Source organism: Trichomycterus rosablanca, chromosome 2, assembly GCF_030014385.1.
Source record: "Trichomycterus rosablanca isolate fTriRos1 chromosome 2, fTriRos1.hap1, whole genome shotgun sequence".
Lineage (NCBI taxonomy): Eukaryota > Metazoa > Chordata > Actinopteri > Siluriformes > Trichomycteridae > Trichomycterus > Trichomycterus rosablanca.
In genome coordinates, this window is record NC_085989.1 from 20,247,635 (window position 1) to 20,273,746 (window position 26,112).

The window sequence follows — 26,112 nt, forward strand, 5'->3', positions numbered from 1 at the left end:
ATTGGGGATTTCTTAATTTGTGAAACCGATATGAAAGTATAACAAATCACGAACATCCCTCATTTTAACACAAGGAGGTTGCTATGGCTATAATATTTCGACTTTAATCTCGTAATTATTTTGACTTTAGTCTCGTAATTATTTCGACTTTAATGTCGTAATTATTTTGACTTTAGTCTCATAATTATTTTGACTTTAATCTCGTAATTATTTCGACTTTAATCTCGTAATTATTTTGACTTTAGTCTCGAAATCAAAACTTAAAAATATATTTTTCTTTAAAGTGGCCCTAATACACCATCGTAGCTTTTCACTGCATAGTACGGTACGTTTTTAAATGAGTTATCCCACAAGTGGCCCATACTGTAGACCAAAGACCAAGCATACAGAAGCGGGTCGTGTGGTTGGGCTGAGTAACAATGCAAACTAGAATGAAATAGAATTACCGCTGTAGATAGACAATACAAGAGAGATATTTGAAACCTAACTATATTAGATTTTAGGGCAGTTGTAGCCTAGTGGTTAAGGCACTGGACTAGTAATCAGAAGGTTGCAGGTTGAAGTCTCACCACTACGAGGTTCCTACTGTTGGGCCCTTGAGCAAGGCCCTTAACCCTCAATTTCTCAGACTGTATACATTTACAGTAGTGTTAGTCGCTTTGGATAAAGGCATCAGCTAAATGTTAAAAATGTAAATGTAGTAAAGCAGTGTCATGGGCACGGTGGCTTAGTGGGTAGCACTGTCACCTCACAGCAAGAAGGTCCTGGGTTCGAGCCCCAGGTGTGGTGGTCCGGGTCCTTTCTGTGCGGAGTTTGCATGTTCTCCCCGTGTCCGCGAGGATTTCCTCCGGGTGCTCCGGTTTCCTCCCACAGTCCAAAAACATGCCACCAGGCTAATTGGAAACACTGAATTGTCCGATAGATACCTAGCCGCTAGATGCACAAACCAGTGCATTGTAGTGCCGGTCCCAAGCCCGGATAAAATAGGGAGGGTTGTGTCAGGAAGGGCATCCGGCGTAAAAATTGTGCCAAATCGATGCGTGGATCATGATCCGCCGAGAGCCCACCCCGCAACCGAACGGGACAAAGGCCAAGGAAAAGAAGAAGTAAAGCAGTGTCACTCACATCATACCCTCCATTCAACTTGCAAATATCTCCCGCTTAATTACAAAAATGAACAGAAATGATTTTCAAAGATGAAACAATTGCCTGCTCTCTTTGGCTGACAGAGTCCAATATGTACAAATGAATATTCTCAAATTTTTGTTTCTCTTTCAGTGCCTTCCTGTGTTTCTGGCCAAATCTTTTTTTTTTTTTTCAATCATTCAATAAAACCCTTACCAGATTTGCTGAAAAGGGAAAATTCACCGTATCAGAATTCTAGAACCAGTTGAGAGTTTGCACTCCATAACCTCTTACATTATTACATTTCTGCCAGTGTCAAAAAATCTGTATTTATCTTCACTCGCTGGACGCTAACTGGTGCATGTTGCTGGTGCATGTTAGAATCTATGTCCTGTCATTCAACATCATTGCAGGCCTTAAGTCTTTCCTTCCCTTCCATATCCGTGCCACATTACACTGGTAATCCTCTAGTGCTGGAGAAAATAAAGCTCGGCAGACAGGTTTTACCAGATCTCAGAGTCAGAGTCAGAGAGGTTTTATTGTCATTTCAGCTACATACAAGTACATATTGAAACGAAACAGCGTTCCTCTAGGATCACGGTGTAACACGGTACAAAAAATGCAAGACAATACAAAACAGTGCAAATACAACAATAATACAAAAAATCCTATAATAAATAACTACAAAAGATATTCCTAATTATCCCTAATCTAAACAAGTAATTAGAAGACAGGACTAAAGACAAGTGTTAGTACATGATGGTGAATAGATGGTACAATGGTTCATGAGGTAGTGACATGTTGTACATTAGCAGCGTAAAATTGGCAATGCAGATAAGATGCCTAAAAAGTAAATAAGGTGCAAAATACAAGTAAGGTGCAGAAATTATTGTGCATTTCCAGGAGGTGTGCAAAAATGCAAGTAACATAGTCAAAAATGCAAGTAACATAGTCAATACAGATCAGTGTGTGGCAGCAGAAAATTTCCGGAGGAAATTGTTACAGTACTGAGTTTAGGAGTCTGATTGCTTGAGGGATAAAACTGTTACACAGTCTGGTTGTGTTAGTCCGGATGCTGCGGTATCGTCTCCCAGACGGGAGCAAAGTAAAAAGTCCATGTGATGGATGGGTTGGATCGTCCACAATGCTTAGAGCTTTGCGGATGCAGCGGGTGTTAAAAATGTCCGTGAGAGATGGAAGAGCGACCCCGATGATCTTTTCAGCTGTCCTCACTACTCGCTGGAGAGTCTTGCGGTCCGACGCAGTACAATTTCCGAACCAGACAGTGATGCAGCCGCTCAGGATGCTCTCGATTGTTCCTCTGTAGAACGTGGTGAGAATGGGGGGTGGCAGATGAGCTTTCCTCAGTCTTCTCAAAAAGTAGAGACGCTGCTGGGCTTTCTTGGTGATGGAACTGGTGTTAAGGGTCCAGGTGAGATTCTCCTCCAGATGAACACCGAGAAATTTGGTGCTCTTGACGATCTCAACAGATGAGCCGTCGATGTGCAGTGGGGAGTGGTCCCTTAGTGTCTTTCTAAAGTCAATGACCATCTCTTTGGTTTTATCCACATTCAGAGACAGGTTGTTGACTTGGCACCAGTTCGTTAGATGTTGTACCTCCTCTCTGTACGCTGACTCATCGTTGTTGCTGATGAGTCCCACCACAGTTGTGTCGTCTGCAAACTTAACGATGGAATTCGAGCTGTGCATTGCTGTACAGTCGTGCGTAAGCAGAGTAAACAGCAGTGGACTGAGCACACAGCCTTGGGGAGCGCCGGTGCTCAGTGTGGTGGTGCTGGAGGTGTTCTTACCGATCCGGACGGACTGAGGTCTCTCAGTCAAGAAATCCAGGATCCAGTTGCAGAGAGAGGTGTTCAGGCCCAGCGTGCTCAGCTTTCCAATTAGATGCTGAGGAATGATGGTGTTGAATGCTGAGCTAAAGTCTATGAACAGCATCCTGACGTAAGTGTTCTTTCTGTCCAGGTGTGTAGAAGCCAGGTGAAGTGTGGTGGATATGGCGTCGTCCGTTGAGCGGTTAGGACGGTACGCAAACTGCAGTGGGTCCATGGTGGGAGGCAGTAGGGTCTTAATATGCCTCATGACTAGTTTCTCGAAGCACTTCATGATGATAGGCGTGAGTGCTATGGGACGATAGTCGTTGAAGCATGACACAGATGACTTCTTTGGCACGAGTACGATGGTGGTCGTCTTGAGGCATGTTGGAACGATGGCGCTGCTCAGGGAGATGTTGAAGATGTCAGTGAATACATCTGCCAGCTGGTCTGCACATCCCTTGAGCACTCGGCCAGGAATGTTGTCTGGTCCAGAAGCCTTCCGTGGGTTGACTCTGTGCAGAGTTCTCCTCACGTCCGCTGCGGAGAGACGAAGCACCTGGTCGTCACAAGGTGGGATCATCTTCCTCGCCAACATGTTGTTCTGCGCCTCGAACCGAGCGTAGAAGTCGTTCAGCGCATCTGGAAGGGAGGCATCACTGTCACAGACGGGTGGAGTCGTCCTGTAGTTGGTGATGGCCTGGATGCCCTGCCACAAGCGCCGTGTGTCACCGCTGTTCTGGAAGTGGCTGTGGATGTTCTGGCCGTGTGTGCGCTTTGCTTCTCGGATCGCCCTGGACAGTCTGGCTCTCGCTGTTCTCAGAGCCGGCTGGTCACCTGCTTTAAAAGCGGAGTCTCGGGCCCTCAGCAGTGCACGCACCTCTGGAGTCATCCACGGCTTCTGGTTGGGTCTGGAAGTGATGGTTCTAGTGGTAGTGACGTCCTCAATGCACTTGCTGATGTAGCAGGTCACTGAAGTCGTGTACTCCTCTAGATCAGTGTAATCGCCGTATGTTGCAGCCTCCCTAAACATGTCCCAGTCAGTGCACTCAAAACAGTCCTGAAGAGCAGAGATGGATCCTTCTGGCCAGGTTTTCACCTGTTTCTGTACAGGTCTGGAGCGCCTGATGAGTGCTCTGTATGCTGGAATTAGCATTACAGAGATGTGGTCTGAGTATCCGAGGTGGGGGCGGGGCTCCGCCCGGTACGCACCGGCAATGTTTGTGTAAACATTATCCAGCGTGTTCGCTCCTCTCGTAGCAAAGTCCACATGCCGATGGAATTTAGGGAGAACAGACTTGAGATTTGCATGATTAAAATCCCCAGCGATAATAAACAGTCCGTCTGGATGAATGGTCTGCAGTTCGCTGATGGCTCTGTAAAGTTCGCTTAATGCTTCCTTCGCGTTCGCGCTGGGTGGGAGATACACCGCGACAATAAGCACGCTGGTGAATTCCCGTGGTAAATAAAAAGGTCTGCATCTAACAATAGCAAATTCCACCATCGGAGAACAGTACGCCACAACAAGCACAGAGTCCTTGCACCATTCGGTGTTAATGTAAACACAAACGCCTCCTCCTCGTGTTTTACCGGACTGAGCTGCATTTCTATCGGCGCGATACGATGCTAGCCCGTCTAGCTGAATGGCACTGTCTGGAATGTTGTCGCTAAGCCATGTTTCAGTGAAAATTAAAACACAACAGTCCCTGTACTCACATTGGGTAGTTCGCTGAAGTCTGATACAGTCCAGTTTATTCTCCAGAGAGCATGCATTTGCGAGGAATAACGATGGTAGAGCCGGCCGGCTTGGGTTAGCTTTTAGCCTAGCACGGACCCCGGCTCGCGTTCCACGCTTCTGCTTCCTCGAGCACCGCTTGCGGCGCCCCCTCCCCCGGTCACCTGCTTCAGGTAACTCCGAGGACTGCAGGCCTGGTTCGCGAAGTAGGCAGAGTTCATGCAGAGTTCGCCGCAGATCATCTTGCAGGTTGGTTTCTGACTGTTTTCTCAATTGTAGCAGTGTATGGCGGTTGTAAACTGAGTCAAAAGTGGTTTCCATACGTTTATAAACAAAACTGTCCTAAACAAAACTTACAAACTTTTCTGCAAAACAACAAAAAACACCGTTTTTCGACCCCAGAGCGGCCGCTGCGTGTTAACGCGCCGCCATCTTGGATCATCAAAAATCTGGCAGCCTTTTAAATTTTTTTATATTGTTCATCATATTTTTAACTTCCTGGAGAAGGTTGAACTTTGATGTGTAATTTATTAGGTTGACCAGTTCTCAGAAGGTTTACGCCTCTGAAATAGTTTTGTTAAACATTCCAGACTTGTATATGAAACATATCTCTTTTAGCAATTCTTTTTAAAACTAATATATATATATTTTTTATTTATTTGTTTATTTATTAATTTCCCCCCCCTTTTTCTCCCCCTTTAGCGCATCCAATTGTTCAGTGTGCATCGTGCTTCCTCTCTGTCTATGCTGAACCCTGCCCTGACCGAGGAGATCGAAGCTAACGCATATCCCCTCCGAAACATGAGCAGCAGCCGGATGCATTTTTGCCACCCACACATTTATGAGTTTGGCGCCACCTAGCGTTGCATGCAGAGAGACACACCCTAAGGGCACTCTTCCTCATCTCCTGTGCAGGCGCCTCTAATCAGCCGGCAGAGGTCGTAATCGCATTCTGACAGAGAGAGACCCACATTCGGTTCTTTGTCCCACCCCCCAACTGAGCAACCGGCCAATCGTTGCTCATACAGCCACTCAGCTTCGAACAGGTGAAGCAGAGCTGGATTCGATACTACGTACTCAGAATCCAGCCCTGGTTTCAGCGTTTCATTTTACTGCTGTGCCACCTGAGCGGCTTAAAACTAATATTTTTTAATGTCATTGTTCTACTATTAATTTCCTTCCAGTAAAGTCTCTGTAATGCAGAAAGAACATGTCAAATAAGCATTGAACCAAGCTCATGTTTAAGTCTAGGCACCCACACTAAATACCATAATACCATATCACAAACTTATAAACAATATGGCCAAAAGTATAATGCACTGTAAAGTACAATGGATTTTTTTTAACACTGCTCTAAAAGACTTGACAAAATGTGTTTTCTATTATTTCTTATATTATTCTTGGCTTCATAATAAAATAAATAAAGAATGAACCATGCTTTGGTAAGAGTGTAGTAATAAAATGCAAAGATTACACAGCGGTTGTAGTGATGGTTAGGAGATTATTCCAGGCAGCAGCTAAATAAAGGTTTCACTCTGAAAGCTGCTAGTGTACGTTTATGAAAGAACGCAGGCTCCAGTTGCTCTGCTGAGACTCACACAATGAGAGTGCTGTATTCGACTTTCGTGCTCCTGTCAGGTCAGTATGTTTTAACTTTTATTATAGTCTAGTTACTTTTTATACTTTTGGTAATGAGTTGTTAATGTTGTGAAACCTAAGCAGCAGTTCACAGCTATTACAATTAAACTTTACTTGTATTGCACAGTATATCCCCACAGTGTTGTTCTTTATCCAGTTGCACGTATATAAACAGGTGTAGGTGTTGGGTAATTTAACACTAGGAATACTTTGTGTGGTGGAAAAACATTACACTAGATATAATGAGCATGTTTGTGGAGAAAAAAAATGACTTATGTCTGATGTTAGTCTACATTCCTTCCACAGGTTTTGAAACAAATGTTTGTTAGGTCGATAATGATCAACAGTGATCTAGAATTTTATTTTTAATGCAAAACCAGTAAGGTAAGTTTAATTGTTAGTGATTTAAAGTGATTATTGACTTTATTTAATGTTTTCTTTATTTTTAAAGACAGTGAAAGATCAGGTTCTGATAAGATAAAAACACTGGTGTCATATGATCCCATGCGTAAATACTGTTGTTGTCTAAGCATAGAACAGAATGCTTAAATGTAAGTGCTTAAATAAAAACATAATAGTCTTGTAACCTGTAGAATGTGGCATTTTATGCTAAAACACATGAAGTAATTTACTCTTAAACATATACTCTTAATTTGTGACCTCACAAATGTGTAGTTAGAGCCTTTTCATGCAAAATGTGTGTTGATCTTTCTCTAGTCTTTTGTCAGTGGACACTTTCTGATCACAGGTCACTGATGGCTTTATATGTCTTTACATGGCTTTATATGGCTTTACTGATGGCTTTATAATCCCCAAGTTAATTTGTGTGGTAGGTGTAGCTCAGACAACAAAATAATACATGAATACATACGTGAATACGTCACATAGTTGTACCTAATTAAGCACTTTGTGAGCACAGACACACCTTGACACTTCAGATTATGGTCAAGTGCATTCTGTATAATTATCTTTGAGATGTATTTAGAACTGAATTGGAAAGCAGTTATATTGTTATAAACTGTAATTTGAATTGATTGAATTGAATTGATTGAATCTTTATGATCAAAAGGTGCCAAGGCTTGAATCAGGGCAAGGAAATTAAACCAAAAATAAGATTCCAGGACCACAGTGGCCTCAATAATTTAGAAAAAGAAGATTGACTAACCTTTCTAGAGTTAGATCTTTGGCCAAACTGGCCAAGAATGGCGTTGGTCAGGGATAGTAAAAGGTTTAGTTAAAGTCATGTAAAGAACTCATCATTTAGCAGACGCTTTTATCCAAAGCGACTTACACAATGAGCGGAACACGATGAGCAATTGAGGGTTAAGGGCCTTGCTCAGGGACCCAACAGTGGCAACTTGGTGGTGGCGGGGCTTGAACCGGCAACCTTCTGTTTACTAGTCCAGTACCTTAACCACTGAGCTATCACATCATAAACACAAATGTGTTTTGGCAGGACATTAAGCAATTGTTGTAGGGCTGTGATTAAATATACAGAAATATATAAATACACCATATATTACAAATAGATGTAAAATGAAAAAAAAAAAAAAACTGAATTGGAAAAAAAACCTTTTGTTTTTAAAATGAGAGTACAGTGGTACCTTGAGTTTCAAGGTATTTTTTCCCATAAGGATGTATGGGAAACCTGATAATGCCTTTCATGGTCCCGTAAAACAGCATATATTTTAGGCTAATGTAAAATAATTGGGTTGTTTTTGACACCCAATACACTGAAAATAGCACAATATAATATAAAAATACTGAAATACAATTGAAAAACAGTTCAATACAATAAAACCTGCTCTTTACCTTTACTTCTTTATTGTTTCCTTATGCTTCTTGTTAGAAATTCAGCTTAATTCAGGAGCCAGGAGACCGCCAGTCTTCAGGAGTAGAGTCGTTTATTAACACATACAGATAGATGTATGGGCACAGCTTGGAAGACCGACAAAAAAATCTAACTACATATATTTTGGGAAGACTTTATATACACTAGAAATGAGGGGAGGATTAGAAAGAAAGAGGAGGAGGTCAGGGGGGCAGGAATGACCATGCAGAGAGGGACTGCAAAAGGTGACCAAAAGGTTGGGCTAGGGTAATAAAAGGGTGCTGGTTTTATTATGGGTAATACAGGAGATAACAAAAGGGCTTTGGGCTTAATAACACAATTAGGTGTGGGTAGACAGGATTGGGTGTGTGTAGGAGACAGGGAGTGGGGTGATACAGGATGGGGGATCAAACAGGAGGGTTAATTTCAATATACAAAATGTAAGAAAAGGGGGATAATTTCTCTTAATGCTCCCTCTGATTCTCCCTAATGGAGAATCACAAAACCAAAATACAAAACATACAAACAAACATTTAAAGGGGTTATAACTATACAGAATAGGACAATGCCTATTTCTGTAAAGTTATGCAGAGATTGTCCAAGAAGTTCATGCAGCCAAGTTCTGGAGCTGTTTATGGATGTACAGTATGTCGACAAAGATGTTGGATATGTCCTTAGAGAGATGTGGTGTCTTCAGGTGTGTCCACGATGGATGCAGTCCAGGAGCTTGGATGGTTGATTGCATGGCGATATGTCACACCTCCATTGTTCATCCATGTGCAATCCCATGCAGTGAAACCATGTTGCAGTGTGGCAGGTAGGCATGTTGTTCTAGTGGGCTTCAACAGTCAACCAGGCAGATCGTCATGCAGACATACCCAGCTCACCATCCAACTTCTGGGTATTTCTGTGGGAAACACAAAGAAACGTACGCAGTGAACTGTTCCTCATTGAGTTTAGTCTCTTTAATTAATTTAATTAATTAATTTACTTGTCATGTAAGGTTACTTGCTGCTCCTCACTATCTGTCCCTTAGGAGGGGCTGCTATGGTAATATACAGTGTGTGGAAATCTTCACCACAGAGTTTGGCCCCTGTAGTTTTAGACACATACAGTTCTTCTCTTGTGGCTCTGTATATTACCCACCCCTCCTCTTTCTGACCCTAAATTAATTCAGAGGAGCAGACACGACCTTACATGTATTCTCATGTTTTCTTTCCCTCACATTTCACTGTTGAGTCAGTAATCCAAGTTCTCAGCTTGGAGAATCAGACTTTAACTTAGAAATGGAAGATGTGTTATTACTGCTATGCTCAGTATTAGTAAGTGGCTGGTAATAAAAACTTGTCCTTTTCCGCTACTTCATCAGCAAATCTGTTGCCTTGTGCTTCAAATGAAATGCCCCCAGTGTGTGATTTGACTTAGCTAAATCTGTAGGTAAGTTAACTGCCTCCAAAAGATTCTGTACCGAATCAGCATTTTTAACAGGGGTACCTGCAGCTGTCAGGAAACCTCTATGTTTCCGCAATGTCCAAAATCATGGACCACCCCAAATGCATAACAAGAATCTGTATAAACCATAGCCCTCTTGCCTGATGCAAGTTTACATGCTTTAGTTAGGGCCACCAACTCAGCCTGCTGTGCTGAGTAAGAAGGAGGAAGACTACCACTGGCTGAAGTTAGGTAGCTGTCAGTTACTGCCCATCCAGATCTACGCTGACCATCACTGTGGTTTGAGAAACTGTCAGTAAAAAGAATCAAATCAGGGTTATCGAGAGGGGCATCTTTAAAAACAAAATGAGGATTAGATAATTCAATGCAATCATGGTCGTCTCCTTCCTCAGTGGCATCAGTCAGTGAAGACATCATAAGAGATGAAGGATTGTTCATGGTTGCATTCTGAATTACCACATTAGGAGCTGTCAAAACTGCACGCCAGTTACCCCACCTGGAGGTAGTTACTGACAAGACACGACCATTATTGAGTAGTGCTGACACAGAATGAGGACCTTTGACTATTATTATTTGTTCTAGCGTTCATGACGTTTTGTCCAGGGTTACCTTTAAGCAGATCGTATAGTGGTTGTGAAATTGCAGCATAAGAATTTATCCAGGGTCTCCAGTATTTGCACAGATCTAAGAAAGCTCGCAATTTGTGCACTGTTAGTGCACTGTAGTTGCCAGTGACATTGCATTAACTGCAGAGCTTCTAGCAGGCAAAATTCATCTAGAACCCTGGGTAACCCATTGTCATGAATATTGTACACCAGCACAACACAACTGTGCTTTGTCACGCAAGGCCTTGTGTTCTTTGCTAGCCAAAAGATCAGGAAATGCCTTCATATCTGTGTCATGTGTTTCCTTATTCTCACTACTCAATATAACATTATCAACACCAAGGTTCCAAAACACAAGAATCTGCAGAAATGAACAAAGAGCAGATAAGCTCCCTTCCATGCCAAAAATATTTTCAACTTTTCCTACCCAAAATTGCCATGAAATGCTTTTAGGCCCTAGATTAACAGATATGGGTGAAGATAAAGTTAAGGGAATACCAACATTACCCTTTCCCTCAGCTGTGATGTGTTTGTCTGTTAAAGGTTATCCTAAGGATATGCAAACGGTTTCAGACAAAGTAGTGACTTGAGCCCCTGTGTCTACAAGAAATGAAAAATTCTGTTCTCTGATTTGAACATCAACGCGTTTCTCAGATACTTCACTGATAGCACACAAAAGGACTGAAGCAGCTCGGCAAATTGGTCGAGTTTCCTTGATTTCACCTTCCCTATTATGTACCTCTGGTGATACATTAGTCACAGGTCGCATTTGAATGTGTCTTGAAAAAGATACTTGATCACTAGCATGGTCAGAATCCTTATCAGATAAAAAGAATTCCGATCCATCAGAGTGGTCAGTCTCATTACTCAAGGCATCCTCTGTGTAGCATGGCTGACCTGGCAGGGGGGTTACAGGTGGGGGACGGCACTGCTGTTTTGGTTTAGCTATGCAATTAGCATGTTGCTGCTCAAGATCTATTAGTGAATGCCTAAGGTTCACACATGTTCTCTGGGCATTTATAGCAGCTGTTTCATGCTTTTTACATTTACTGGTTAGTTCAACAACCTTTGCCTCAGCTTCTTTTAACCTTTCATCCATTGATTTCAACTTGTATTCCCAATATTGCTTATAAACAAACAGACATTCCTTCACTGATTCATGCTTAAGGCCGAAGCCTAAAGCTGTTTTACACTCAGCAGGAGTCCATATTTTATTATCAGTGAAACCCTTGGATGAAAAGTACTGATGTCTCTTTTGTTCATTAATGTGGTTCTTTACTACATCATTAATTAACTTTTCAAACTCTAAATCAGTCCACTCAGGCATTTCAGTCCCTCCCTTAACTAAGGTGCTGGATTTATAGTTAGGAGGCTTCCAGAAGTCTTTACCAATATCCTGGGCAATTTTACTTTTACTAAACATGGTGAGGAAGCAGAAAAAACAAACAAAACAAAACAAAACTTTCCCTACTGACCGGGATTGCAGCAAAACAAAGGCATTACAGCAGTAACCAAGATTTCACTCTTTTTAAGAAAGGTGATAGTTACAAGCACCAGTAACCAACCGAATTCTTAAACAGCTGTAAAACAGATTACACTAACAGTAACCAACAGCAAACACAGATTACGACAAAGGTAACCAACGAATTCTTAAACAGCTGTGGACAGATTACACTGACAGTAACCAACAGAAGTGGATGGATTACACCGACAGTAACCAACAGCAAATATACAGATTACTACAAAAGTAACCAACAAATTCTTAAACAGCTGTAAAACAGATTACACTAACAGTAACCAACAGCAAACACAGATTACTTTCAGATGCAATAACAATCAAACTTCCTTTCTTTCAGAGAAAATATCTGTTACAATCAGTAATAATGCATTACAATTTTCTCTTTTGCAAAGAGGATAACCTTTACTGACTCCGTTTTATCTTATTCAGCCAAAATTTCTCTTAGGTTCGAAATGGCGTTTACTTACCAAGAAGGTTTCAGTTTGCCATCCGGGTCACGGCACCAACTTGAAATACCATATTCCTCAGCAAGCTCAGTAATTTACATGATAAGTGACAAAACCACTTTCGAGTTACAAGGCACCACTGTACAAGCTATGTGAACTTTCCACAGCAAAATTCCTCAAAACACTCTTATGGACAAAAAGCTAATCATATTCAGTGTTAGTTAATGTTGTCTATTTTACCAGTATGTATGGCCTCGCTAATGGCCCAGACGTCCATAAGGAGTAAAAGAGGTCTTCTGGAACTTGCTGGCATCATTAAATGCAGCACAGGAAGGTCAGCTTTATCCTACTTGTTGTATGGATGCTACTGTGGCCTCGGAGGAAACGGCTGGCCCAAAGACAAAGCAGACTGGTAAGACATTATGAAAAAACTCTGGAGTGTGGGACCCCTTTTTTGAATATTGTATAATAAGTGATACCAGTTTTCATAAATCAACTCTGAATGGTAAAAATAAGATTGGTAAGATTGGTAAAATATATATTGTCAAGAGCAAATTGCCATCTGGGGCTGTGGTTTTGGCAAATGAAAATAGCTCCAGCCTGCATTTACCACATGCAAAATGGGTTGTTTATTTCTCTTCCGGTTTTGTAGTCACACTGACTGCAATTCAGTAAATACAAACAAATGTGAGTACACCCCTAAGAGACTACACCCCTAAATGTCCAAATTGAGCACTGCTTGTCATTTTCCCTCCAAAATGTCATGTGACTCGTTAGTGTTACTAGGTCTCAGGTGTGCATAGGGAGCAGGTGTGTTCAATTTAGTAGTACAGCTCTCACACTCTCTCATACTGGTCACTGAAAGTTCCAACATGGCACCTCATGGCAAAGAACTCTCTGAGGATCTTAAAAGACGAATTGTTGCGCTACATGAAGATGGCCAAGGCTACAAGAAGATTGCCAACAACCTGAAACTGAGCTGCAGCACAGTGGCCAAGATCATCCAGCGTTTTAAAAGAGCAGGGTCCACTCAGAACAGATCTCGCGTTGGTCGTCCAAAGAAGCTGAGTGCACGTGCTCAGCATCACATCCAACTGCTGTCTTTGAAAGATAGGCGCAGGAGTGCTGTCAGCATTGCTGCAGAGATTGAAAAGGTGGGGGGTCAGCCTGTCAGTGCTCAGACCATACACCGCACACTACATTAAATTGGTCTGCATGGCTGTCACCTCAGAAGGAAGCCTCTTCTGAAGTCTCTACACAAGAAAGCCCGCAAACAGTTTGCTGAAGACATGTCAACAAAGGACATGGATTACTGGAACCATGTCCTATGGTCTGATGAGACCAAGATTAATTTGTTTGGTTCAGATGGTCTCAAGCATGTGTGGCGGCAATCAGGTGAGGAGTACAAAGATAAGTTTGTCATGCCTACAGTCAAGCATGGTGGTGGGAATGCCATGGTCTGGGGCTGCATGAGTGCAGCAGGTGTTGGGGAGTTACATTTCATTGAGGGACACATGAACTCCAATATGTACTGTGAAATACTGAAGCAGAGCATGATCCCCTCCCTCCGAAAACTGGGTCGCAGGGCAGTGTTCCAGCATGATAATGACCCCAAACACACCTCTAAGATGACCACTGCTTTATTGAAGAGGCTGAGGGTAAAGGTGATGGACTGGCCAAGCATGTCTCCAGACATAAATCCAATAGAACATCTTTGGGGCATCCTCAAGCGGAAGGTGGAGGAGCGCAAAGTCTCGAATATCCGCCAGCTCCGTGATGTCGTCATGGAGGAGTGGAAAAGCATTCCAGTGGCAACCTGTGAAGCTCTGGTAAACTCCATGCCCAGGAGAGTTAAGGCAGTTCTGGGAAATAATGGTGGCCACACAAAATATTGACACTTCAGGAACTTTCACTAAGGGGTGTACTCACTTTTGTTGCCGGTGGTTTAGACATTAATGGCTGTATATTGAGTTATTTTGAGGAAAGAATAAATTTACACTGTTATATAAGCTGCACACAGACTACTTTTCATTGTGTCAAAGTGTCATTTTGTCAGTGTTGTCCCATGAAAAGATATACTTAAATATCTGCAGAAATGTGAGGGGTGTACTCACTTTTGTGATACACTGTATATATATATATACAGTGTATCACGAAAGTGAGTACACCCCTCACATTTCTGCAAATATTTCATTATATCTTTTCATGGGACAACACTATAGACATGAAACTTGGATATAACTTAGAGTAGTCAGTGTACAACTTGTATAGCAGTGTAGATTTACTGTCTTCTGAAAATAACTCAACACACAGCCATTAATGTCTAAATAGCTGGCAACATAAGTGAGTACACCCCACAGTTAACATGTCGAAATTGTGCCTAAAGTGTCAATATTTTGTGTGACCACCATTATTATCACTGCCTTAACTCTCCTGGGCATGGAATTCACCAGAGCTGCACAGGTTGCTACTGGAATCCTCTTCCACTCCTCCGTGATGACATCACGGAGCTGGTGGATGTTAGACACCTTAAACTCCTCCACCTTCCACTTGAGGATGCGCCACAGGTGCTCAATTGGGTTTAGTCCATCACCTTTACCTTCAGCTTCCTCAGCAAGGCAGTTGTCATCTTGGAGGTTGTGTTTGGGGTCGTTATCCTGTTGGAAAACTGCCATGAGGCCCAGTTTTCGAAGGGAGGGGATCATGCTCTGTTTCAGAATGTCACAGTACATGTTGGAATTCATGTTTCCCTCAATGAACTGCAGCTCCCCAGTGCCAGCAACACTCATGCAGCCCAAGACCATGATGCTACCACCACCATGCTTGACTGTAGGCAAGATACAGTTGTCTTGGTACTTCTCACCAGGGCGCCGCCACACATGCTGGACACCATCTGAGCCAAACAAGTTTATCTTGGTCTCGTCAGACCACAGGGCATTCCAGTAATCCATGTTCTTGGACTGCTTGTCTTCAGCAAACTGTTTGCTGGCTTTCTTGTGCGTCAGCTTCCTTCTGGGATGACGACCATGCAGACCGAGTTGATGCAGTGTGCGGCGTATGGTCTGAGCACTGACAGGCTGACCTCCCACGTCTTCAACCTCTGCAGCAATGCTGGCAGCACTCATGTGTCTATTTTTTAAAGCCAACCTCTGGATATGACGCCGAACACGTGGACTCAACTTCTTTGGTCGACCCTGGCGAAGCCTGTTCCGAGTGGAACCTGTCCTGGAAAACCGCTGTATGACCTTGGCCACCATGCTGTAGCTCAGTTTCAGGGTGTTAGCAATCTTCTTATAGCCCAGGCCATCTTTGTGGAGAGCAACAATTATATTTCTCACATCCTCAGAGAGTTCTTTGCCATGAGGTGCCATGTTGAATATCCAGTGGCCAGTATGAGAGAATTGTACCCAAAACACCAAATTTAACAGCCCTGCTCCCCATTTACACCTGGGACCTTGACACATGACACCAGGGAGGGACAACGACACATTTGGGCACAATTTGGACATGTTCACTGTGGGGTGTACTCACTTATGTTGCCAGCTATTTAGACATTAATGGCTGTGTGTTGAGTTATTTTCAGAAGACAGTAAATCTACACTGCTATACAAGCTGTACACTGACTACTCTAACTTATATCCAAGTTTCATGTCTATAGTGTTGTCCCATGAAAAGATATAATGAAATATTTGCAGAAATGTGAGGGGTGTACTCACTTTCGTGATACACTGTATATACAGTGTATCACAAAAGTGAGTACACCCCTCACATTTTTGCAGATATTTAAGTATATCTTTTCATGGGACAACACTGACAAAATGACACTTTGACACAATGAAAAGTAGTCTGTGTGCAGCTTATATAACAGTGTAAATTTATTCTTCCCTCAAAATAACTCAATACACAGCCATTAATGTCTAAACCACCGGCAACAAAAGTGAGTACACCCCTTAGTGAAAGTTCCTGAAGTGTCAATATTTTGTGTGGCCACCATTATTTCCCAGAACTGCCTTAACTCTCCTGGGCATGGAGTTTACCAGAGCTTCACAGGTTGCCACTGGAATGCTTTTCCACTCCTCCATGACGACATCACGGAGCCGGCGGATATTCGAGACTTTGCGCTCCTCCAGCTTCCGCTTGAGGATGCCCCAAAGATGTTCTATTTGGTTTAGGTCTGGAAACATGCTTGGCCAGTCCATCACCTTTACCCTCAGCCTCTTCAATAAAGCAGTGGTCGTCTTAGAGGTGTGTTTGGGGTCATTATCATGCTGGAACACTGCCCTGCGACCCAGTTTCCGGAGGGAGGGGATCATGCTCTGCTTCAGTATTTCACAGTACATATTGGAGTTCATGTGTCCCTCAATGAAATGTAACTCCCCAACACCTGCTGCATTCATGCAGCCCCAGACCATGGCATTCCCACCACCATGCTTGACTGTAGGCATGACACACTTATCTTTGTACTCCTCACCTGATTGCCGCCACACATGCTTGAGACCATCTGAACCAAACAAATTAATCTTGGTCTCATCAGACCATAGGACATGGTTCCAGTAATCCATGTCCTTTGTTGACATGTCTTCAGCAAACTGTTTGCGAGCTTTCTTGTGTAGAGACTTCAGAAGAGGCTTCCTTCTGGGGTGACAGCCATGCAGACCAATTTGATGTAGTGTGCGGCGTATGGTCTGAGCACTGACAGGCTGACCCCGCACCTTTTCAATCTCTGCAGCAATGCTGACAGCACTCCTGCGCCTATCTTTCAAAGACAGCAGTTGGATGTGACGCTGAGCACGTGCACTCAGCTTCTTTGGACGACCAACACGAGGTCTGTTCTGAGTGGACCCTGCTCTTTTAAAACGCTGGATGATCTTGGCCACTGTGCTGCAGCTCAGTTTCAGGGTGTTGGCAATCTTCTTGTAGCCTTGGCCATCTTCATGTAGCGCAACAATTCGTCTTTGCCATGAGGTGCCATGTTGGAACTTTCAGTGACCAGTATGAGAGAGTGTGAGAGCTGTACTACTAAATTGAACACACCTGCTCCCTATGCACACCTAAGACCTAGTAACACTAACAAGTCACATGACATTTTGGAGGGAAAATGACAAGCAGTGCTCAATTTGGACATTTAGGGGTGTAGTCTCTTAGGGGTGTACTCACTTTTGTTGCCGATGGTTTAGACATTAATGGCTGTATTTTGAGTTATTTTGAGGGAAGAATAAATTTACACTGTTATATAAGCTGCACACAGACTACTTTTCATTGTGTCAAAGTGTCATTTTGTCAGTGTTGTCCCATGAAAAGATATACTTAAATATCTGCAGAAATGTGAGGGGTGTACTCACTTTTGTGATACACTGTATATATATATATCTCCTTGTGTCTTAGAAATACATATTGTTGCGCCCATCTAGTGGGCATAATTGGCAGTGTCTGCAGCAGACATGGTTCTGCTAGGGCGGGATGACCGGACTATGTGGGTGGGGTCTTCAAACTCTGTGTAAGGACACTGATTGGCAGATAGAGAGGCGCCTGTGCAGAGTGCATAAGTGAAAAGGGGTTCCGCAAATGGCTGCGCATCGTCAGAGGCCTGAGCAGCAATACACCACCTCCACTGCAATCAGGGATTCCCCAGCAGCGGAAGACAAATTGACTATGCTAAATTGGGAGAAAATGGGAGAAAAATGCATAAATGAAATAGAACAAAAAGAAATACATATTGTTTTTGCTGATATTAATAAATACAACATACAAAAAGACATGTCACTTAGCATGAACATATACATTGGGTGTAAAGTATAATTAATAACAAAAACAAAAACTTTCCCTCTCTATGTTCAGTACCTTTGTCATTTTTTGGATTTCTAATTTATAACTTTTTTCCCCCAATTTTCTCCCTAATCTAGTCGTATCCAATTACCCTGATTGCATTACGCTTCCTCTACCAACACTACCCTCCACTGCTGACTGAGGAGCGCCGCAACTGACACACGCCCCGTCCGACACGGGTGCAGCAGCCGACTGCATCTTTTCACCTGCACGAGGCGAGTTCATAATGTGTATCAGCTTTGTGTATGGAGAGCTACACCCTGTCCACATTATTCCTCGACTTTGTGCAGACGCCATCAGCCAGCCAGCAGAGGTCGTAGCTGCACCAGTTATGAGGAACCCTAGTCCAACTTTCCCACCCTGTGTGAACAACAGCCAGCCGGATGGCAGAGATAAGATTCGAAACGATGTGTTCAAAATCTCAGCTCTGGTGTGATAGTGTGTATTACCGCTGCGCCACCTGAGCGACCCTAATTTATAACTTTTAATGCTTTTTTACCTTTGCTTTGTGCATTGTCTTTTACCCAATGTAATCAACCTCACAAAGTGATAAGCAATGTATTCTTTAAAGTAAGTGATAACAGCTTACCCTAATTTTTTTGAGTATTGACCACAAAAAAACTGAAAAGCTGGAATGGTAATGTGTTGCATGATATTACAGCTATAGTCCTTCAGGGGGTTTATAATTCTTTTTATTCTCATTTTTCACCAAAAAGCTTACCTCACTACATTTAAAATACATATATAATATATGAGTATTATACATGTTTATTAATTAATTATTAATTTTAAATTATTTAATGTTTTTTATTAATCTGAACCTTTAAGCACATAATTCATTTTCTCGTTTTTACTGTAAACACACTTGTAGGTGCTGCCACAAGCATGACTGCTGCTATGGACAAGCAGAACTTGCAGGCTGCCTGTCACGGTGGGGCTAATGACTAAACAAAGACAAGACAAAGGGGGCAGACACACACGCAGAGATGTAGGGCAATATATTTATTAATGAACTAAACAAGGGAATGACAAGAGAATGGAACATGAACTAGGTACACGGACTGGGAACACAGACTGGGAACACGGACTGGGAATATAAACTAGGGATACAGACTAAACATAAGCTAGGAACATTGGCTAAACACAGGCTAGGAACACTGGCTAAACACAGGCTAGGAACACTGGCTAAACACAGGCTAGGAACACAAACTAAACATAAGCTAGGAACACTGGCTAAACGCAGGCTAGGAACACTGGCTAAACACAGGCTAGGAACACAAACTAAACATAAGCTAGGGACATTGGCTAAACACAGGCTAGGAACACTGGCTAAACCCAGGCTAGGAACACAAACTAAACATAAGCTAGGGACATTGGCTAAACACAGGCTAGGAACACTGGCTAAACACAGGCTAGGAACACAAACTAAACATAAGCTAGGGACATTGGCTAAACACAGGCTAGGAACACTGGCTAAACCCAGGCTAGGAACACAAACTAAACATAAGCTAGGGACATTGGCTAAACACAGGCTAGGAACACTGGCTAAACACAGGCTAGGAACACAAACTAAACATAAGCTAGGGACATTGGCTAAACACAGGCTAGGAACACTGGCTAAACGCAGGCTAGGAACACAAACTAAACATAAGCTAGGGACATTGGCTAAACACAGGCTAGGAACACTGGCTAAACGCAGGCTAGGAACACTGGCTAAACGCAGGCTAGGAACACTGGCTAAACGCAGGCTAGGAACACTGGCTAAACGCAGGCTAGGAACACAAACTAAACATAAGCTAGGGACATTGGCTAAACACAGGCTAGGAACACTGGCTAAACGCAGGCTAGGAACACTGGCTAAACACAGGCTAGGAACACTGGCTAAACACAGGCTAGGAACACTGGCTAAACACAGGCTAGGGACATTGGCTAAACACAGGCTAGGGACATTGGCTAAACACAGGCTAGGGACATTGGCTAAACACAGGCTAGGGACATTGGCTAAACACAGGCTAGGAACACTGGAAAATAACCACCATAAACCAAAATAACCCCTGCCAGCCTGTTCCTCAGCTCTCCTTTTTAAACTGGTCCCTGATTAGGAACAGCTGGGGCTGATTGCTCAGGGGGACCAATCAGGAGTGAGGCCTGGCAGGAGTGAGTGTGCTCACGGAGAAGAGGGGCGTGGCACATATAAGCACACCAAGGCTAGCAGTGTGACAGATGCCCCTCCCAAAGGCACTACACCTGGAGTGCCTAAAATAAACAAAAACAAGGAGGTCCTGGGCCCTGCGGGGTAAATTTGAAGTCATTAAAAATGTCCTCAGGCAGGCATGACAAAAGTTCAGATGCGCCGTCGGTGGGTGCTGATAAAGAACCAGGAGCACCCTCTGGGGGTGCTGACTTGACAGGAGCGCCTTTGGAGACAGGAGTGCCATCAGGGGGCACCGACTCGGGAACAAGAGCGCCATCGGAGGGCGCCAACTCGGGAACAGAAGCACCATCAAAGGACTCCAACTCTGGAACAGGAGCGCCATCAGGGGGCGCCAACTCGGGAACAGGAGCGCCATCGGAGGACACCAACTCGGGAACAGAAGTGCCGTCGGAGGACACCAACTCGGGAACAGAAGTGCCGTCGGAGGACACCAACTCGGGAACAGAAGTGCCGTCGGAGGACACCAACTCGGGAACAGAAGTGCCGTCGGAGGACACCAACTCGGGAACAGAAGTGCCGTCGGAGGACACCAACTCGGGAACAGAAGTGCCGTCGGAGGACACCAACTCAGGAACAGAAGTGTCGTCGGAGGACACCAACTCAGGAACAGAAATCAACTGCGGTGAGCCTGGCGAAGAGGCTTCGGGGGTCAGCTGCGGTGAGCCTGGCGAAGAGGCTTCGGGAGTCAGCTGCGGTGAGCCTGGCGAAGAGGCTTCGGGAGTCAGCTGCGGTGAGCCTGGCGAAGAGGCTTCGGGAGTCAGCTGCGGTGAGCCTGGCGAAGAGGCTTCGGGAGTCAGCTGCGGTGAGCCTGGCGAAGAGGCTTCGGGAGTCAGCTGCTGTGAGCCTGGCGAAGAGGCTTCGGGAGTCAGCTGCGGTGAGCCTGGCGAAGAAGCTTCGGGAGTCAGCTGCTGTGAGCCTGGCGAAGAGGCTTCGGGAGTCAGCTGCGGTGAGCCTGGCGAAGAAGCTTCGGGAGTCAGCTGCTGTGAGCCTGGCGAAGAGGCTTCGGGAGTCAGCTGCGGTGAGCCTGGCGAAGAGGCTTCGGGAGTCAGCTGCGGTGAGCCTGGCGAAGAGGCTTCGGGAGTCAGCTGCGGTGAGCCTGGCGAAGAGGCTTCGGGAGTCAGCTGCGGTGACCCTTGAGAAGAGGCGTCCGGAGTCAGCTGCAAAAACACTGGAGAAACGTCATTAATCAGCTGCACAAATCCTTGAGAATCTCCTTGATTCAGCTGTGAGGACTCTGGAGTGGTGTCCAAAGTCAGCTGCGAAAACACTGGAGAAACGTCAGTCAGCTGCGAGGACCCTGGAGAGGCGTCCAAAGTCAGCTGCGAAAACACTAGAGAAACATCACTCAGTTGTGAGGACCCTGGAGAGGCGTCCGAAGTCACTTGCGAAAACACTAGAGAAACGTCATTCAGCTGCGTGGACCCTGGAGAGGCGTCCGAAGTCAGCTGCAAAAATCCTTGAGAAACTCCTTGAAACAACGGTGAGGACCCTGGAGAGGCGTCTGAAGTCACTTGCGAAAACACTGGAGAAACGTCACTCAGCTGTGAGGACCCTGGAGAGGCGTCTGAAGTCACTTGCGAAAACACTGGAGAAACAGTACTCAACTGTGAGGACCCTGGAGAGGTGTCCGAAGTCACTTGCGAAAACACTAGAGAAACGTCATTCAGCTGCGTGGACCCTGGAGAGGCGTCCGAAGTCAGCTGCAAAAATCCTTGAGAAACTCCTTGAAACAACGGTGAGGACCCTGGAGAGGCGTCCGAAGTCACTTGAGAAAACACTGGAGAAACGTCATTCAGCTGCGTGGACCCTGGAGAGGCGTCCGAAGTTAGCTGCGAAAACACTGGAGAGGCGTCCGAAATCAGCTGCTTGGACCCTGGATATGCGTCAAAAGTCAGCTGTTTGGACCCTGGAAAGACCGGACTCAGCTGCGAAAACACTGGCGAGGAGTCCGGAATCAGCTGCTTGGACCCTGGATATGCGTCAGAAGTCAGCTGTTTGGACCCTGGAGAAACTGGACTCAGCTGCGAAAACACTGGAGAGGCGTCCGAAATCAGCTGCTTGGACCCTGGATATGCGTCAGAAGTCAGCTGTTTGGACCCTGGAGAAACTGGACTCAGCTGCGAAAACACTGGAGACATTGGACAGACTTGGACAGACGAACTCGGCCTAGGACTGACCCGAACTTGAGAACACGGCACTGGGGCCGGTGAACAAACAAAAAGACCCCTGGAGCCCTTGGGGTGACGACGAGAAAATTGAGCTCGCATGAGGCCCTCAAACTCTTGCACAGAGTTCAGCACTGCTCCCTTCTCAGTCCAGAGCCGCCTCGCCCATTCTCGCGCAGCACCCTTCAGCCTAGACATCATGAACATCACCTTTTGTGTTTCAGAAGGCTGCGGGTCGAGAAGGTTTTGCAGGTAGAGCTGGCTCTGAAGCAGAAAGCCCTCAACCAAAAGGTCGCTTCCATCATAGGGAGCTGGCTTGTAAAGTAAGAAGATTAGAGGAAACCTCATGGAGTCAAACTCCGGAAAATTACTAAGACTAAACATCTCGCTGTGTCCTAGAGAGGGGTTATTATGTCACGGTGGGGCTAATGACTAAACAAAGACAAGACAAAGGGGGCGGACACACACGCAGAGATGTAGGGCAAGATATTTATTAATGAACTAAACAAGGGAATGACAAGAGAATGGAACATGAACTAGGTACACGGACTGGGAACACAGACTGGGAACACGGACTGGGAATATAAACTAGGGATACAGACTAAACATAGGTTAGGAACATAGGCTAAACATAAGCTAGGAACATTGGCTAAACACAGGCTAGGAACACTGGCTAAACACAGGCTAGGAACACTGGCTAAACACAGGCTAGGAACACAAACTAAACATAAGCTAGGAACACTGGCTAAACGCAGGCTAGGAACACTGGCTAAACACAGGCTAGGAACACAAACTAAACATAAGCTAGGGACATTGGCTAAACACAGGCTAGGAACACTGGCTAAACCCAGGCTAGGAACACAAACTAAACATAAGCTAGGGACATTGGCTAAACACAGGCTAGGAACACTGGCTAAACACAGGCTAGGAACACAAACTAAACATAAGCTAGGGACATTGGCTAAACACAGGCTAGGAACACTGGCTAAACCCAGGCTAGGAACACAAACTAAACATAAGCTAGGGACATTGGCTAAACACAGGCTAGGAACACTGGCTAAACACAGGCTAGGAACACAAACTAAACATAAGCTAGGGACATTGGCTAAACACAGGCTAGGAACACTGGCTAAACGCAGGCTAGGAACACAAACTAAACATAAGCTAGGGACATTGGCTAAACACAGGCTAGGAACACTGGCTAAACGCAGGCTAGGAACACTGGCTAAACGCAGGCTAGGAACACTGGCTAAACGCAGGCTAGGAACACAAACTAAACATAAGCTAGGGACATTGGCTAAACACAGGCTAGGAACACTGGAAAATAACCACCATAAACCAAAATAACCCCTGCCAGCCTGTTCCTCAGCTCTCCTTTTTAAACTGGTCCCTGATTAGGAACAGCTGGGGCTGATTGCTCAGGGGGACCAATCAGGAGTGAGGCCTGGCAGGAGTGAGTGTGCTCACGGAGAAGAGGGGCGTGGCACATATAAGCACACCAAGGCTAGCAGTGTGACACTGCCAAACAAGAACTGAAAAGTATCAATGGACTTGTGAGGACAAAGAGGCTGAGTGTGGTATGTGCTGCTGTAGAGACATGAAAACTAGCATATGCAAGCTAAATAGCACAAGACTTTTGTCATGTGTTGGCAAGAGCTGTAAATAAATGGAAAATTAAAGGGAACTTGTTAATGGAAATGTGTCAAGTAAAAACAAATGAATCTCCTCTAGTAATTCCACTGGTTTTAAGGAGCACAGGGGATCTGTTATAAGAGAGGGCAGTGTGTTGTAAGCCTGAGACTAAGTGGAGTAGAATTACTCCCACACGTCATGATGTTTCAAGACTTACAAACCACAGTAATTGCACCCCTGAATACACAGTGAAAACCTAAATATGTGGTGAACGCAATAAAAGAACATTTGGAGTTTAGTGATCCTCCCTCGTGGTCAAAATAATAAAATGTTTCTTTTATTTCCTTTACTCTCAATTTAAAATCCTCATTATCCTCATTTAAAATCAGAATCAGAATCAGATTTATTGGATACACGAAAGTAGTTTGGTTCCGGCTGATGGTATCTCTCTAGTATAAATCCAGTATACAAGCAATGTACAAGTTGCAGACAATGCACAAGAAAAATTAAACATTAAACACAAAAATATAAAAACTATAAGACTATATACAGGCAATGTATAGAAAATGTATGGATGTGTGCATGTATTTACGTACAGTATTCAGTGACTAATGTATGTATGTACATATAAGCAGAAGTACACAATATATGGTCACATACCGATGGCAATATACAGTGATATACAGATAATGTAAGCTAGCAGCGTGTGGAATATTTAAAAATAACAGTAAAGTGCACAGCATGTAGGATGAGTATCACAATATTTACTCAATTGGCAGCAGGTGAATATTGTCATGCTCAAGTCTGCATTGTGAGTCATTTATTTATTTAGAAGAGAGATGGCCTGTGGGAAGAAACTGCTTTTGAAGCTGGAAGTTTAAGTGCGGATGGACCTACTGTATAGCGCCTGCCGGAAGGGAGGGGTTGAATGGTTGAAGTTATGGTTAGGGTATGAGGAGTCAGTAATAATTTTTTTCTGCCCGTTTCTTGGTTCTTGAAGAATACAAGTCCAGGAGGGAGGGCAGAGCAGCACCAATGATTTTCTCAACTGACTTTACCAGTCACTGCAGTCTGAAATTAAACTTTAAATGTAATTAAAATAAATCAAAGGTATGGCTTTCTTCAGGTGGCGTGGTTATTTTTTGCTAAATAATGGTCAATATTAGATATTCTAGTGGATATACTGTAAATATAAAAGCAGGCATCTGTAAGTTAAATACTAGTAAAAATGTACTACTAATGTGTTTTGTTGTGGCTTCTTTTTTCAGATTCCCTTACAGACAGATGTGAGAAAATGCTCTGCAAATGTGACAGAGAAGCTGGCAAGTGCCTAAAACAGGCCCCTTTCAACAAAAAATATTTCCTTTGGCCAGACTTTCTCTGTGGAAATGAAAATCCTACCTGCAATATATACACATACTAATATTTCAATTCTCAAGACATACAATGTAGGATAATTTCATAATTTGGTGAAAGTTTTTCATTCCTATATTCCAATTAGGTAACCTGTTTTGTCATAGGTTATTTCTTGTGTTTCTTATGCCTCTTGTTTAGGTTATTTCTTACTTTTGCATCTACTTGTTCACTTAAACTTAGGAGCAATTTAGAGCAGCCATCAACTGTTTTCGGAAGGTGAACACGTGAGTACTTAGAGAAAAGTCGCTGACTGCTTCCTTTCACCTGCCAGAGGCAGGGGCTTACAGAGAGCAGTATAGCATATGGAGAGTCACACACTACTTCTCATTAATCAACCATCACTGATGAAGGTGCCTCAACCAGGTAGCAGATGCCACAGTTGCTGTGGTAATGAAGAACCCATTCAACCCCCATTCAACCGTGTGTGGCACCTAGCTGGTCGATAACACAGCTGATATTCTTTACAAAGACTTTTAAAAAGATACAGTTTCTAATCTGGAAAAAAAAGAAAAGAAAATGAATTGAAGGCCCCACAAGAGGAAAATGTTAAGCTAAATATTACTTACCCTAAGCTCAGAATCATACAGTGCTGTAAAAGGTCATTTGTCTTTATTGTAATTGGTATTCTGATTCTGACATTGTTGCACTTATTACATATTTTCCATTACAAAATGA

The 26,112-nt window shown here is 43.9% G+C and overlaps 1 protein-coding gene across 1 annotated transcript; it reads left to right on the plus strand.

The window, feature by feature from the left end:
• Nucleotides 1-6,293: 6,293 nt before the first annotated feature.
• pla2g10 (phospholipase A2 group X) lies at nt 6,294-25,444 on the plus strand. Its single transcript, XM_062985863.1, has 5 exons — nt 6,294-6,330; nt 12,427-12,595; nt 18,881-18,940; nt 23,920-23,966; nt 25,290-25,444. The coding sequence occupies exons 1-5, from the start codon at nt 6,294-6,296 to the stop codon at nt 25,442-25,444; spliced, it is 468 nt and encodes a 155-aa protein (XP_062841933.1).
• Nucleotides 25,445-26,112: the final 668 nt, after the last annotated feature.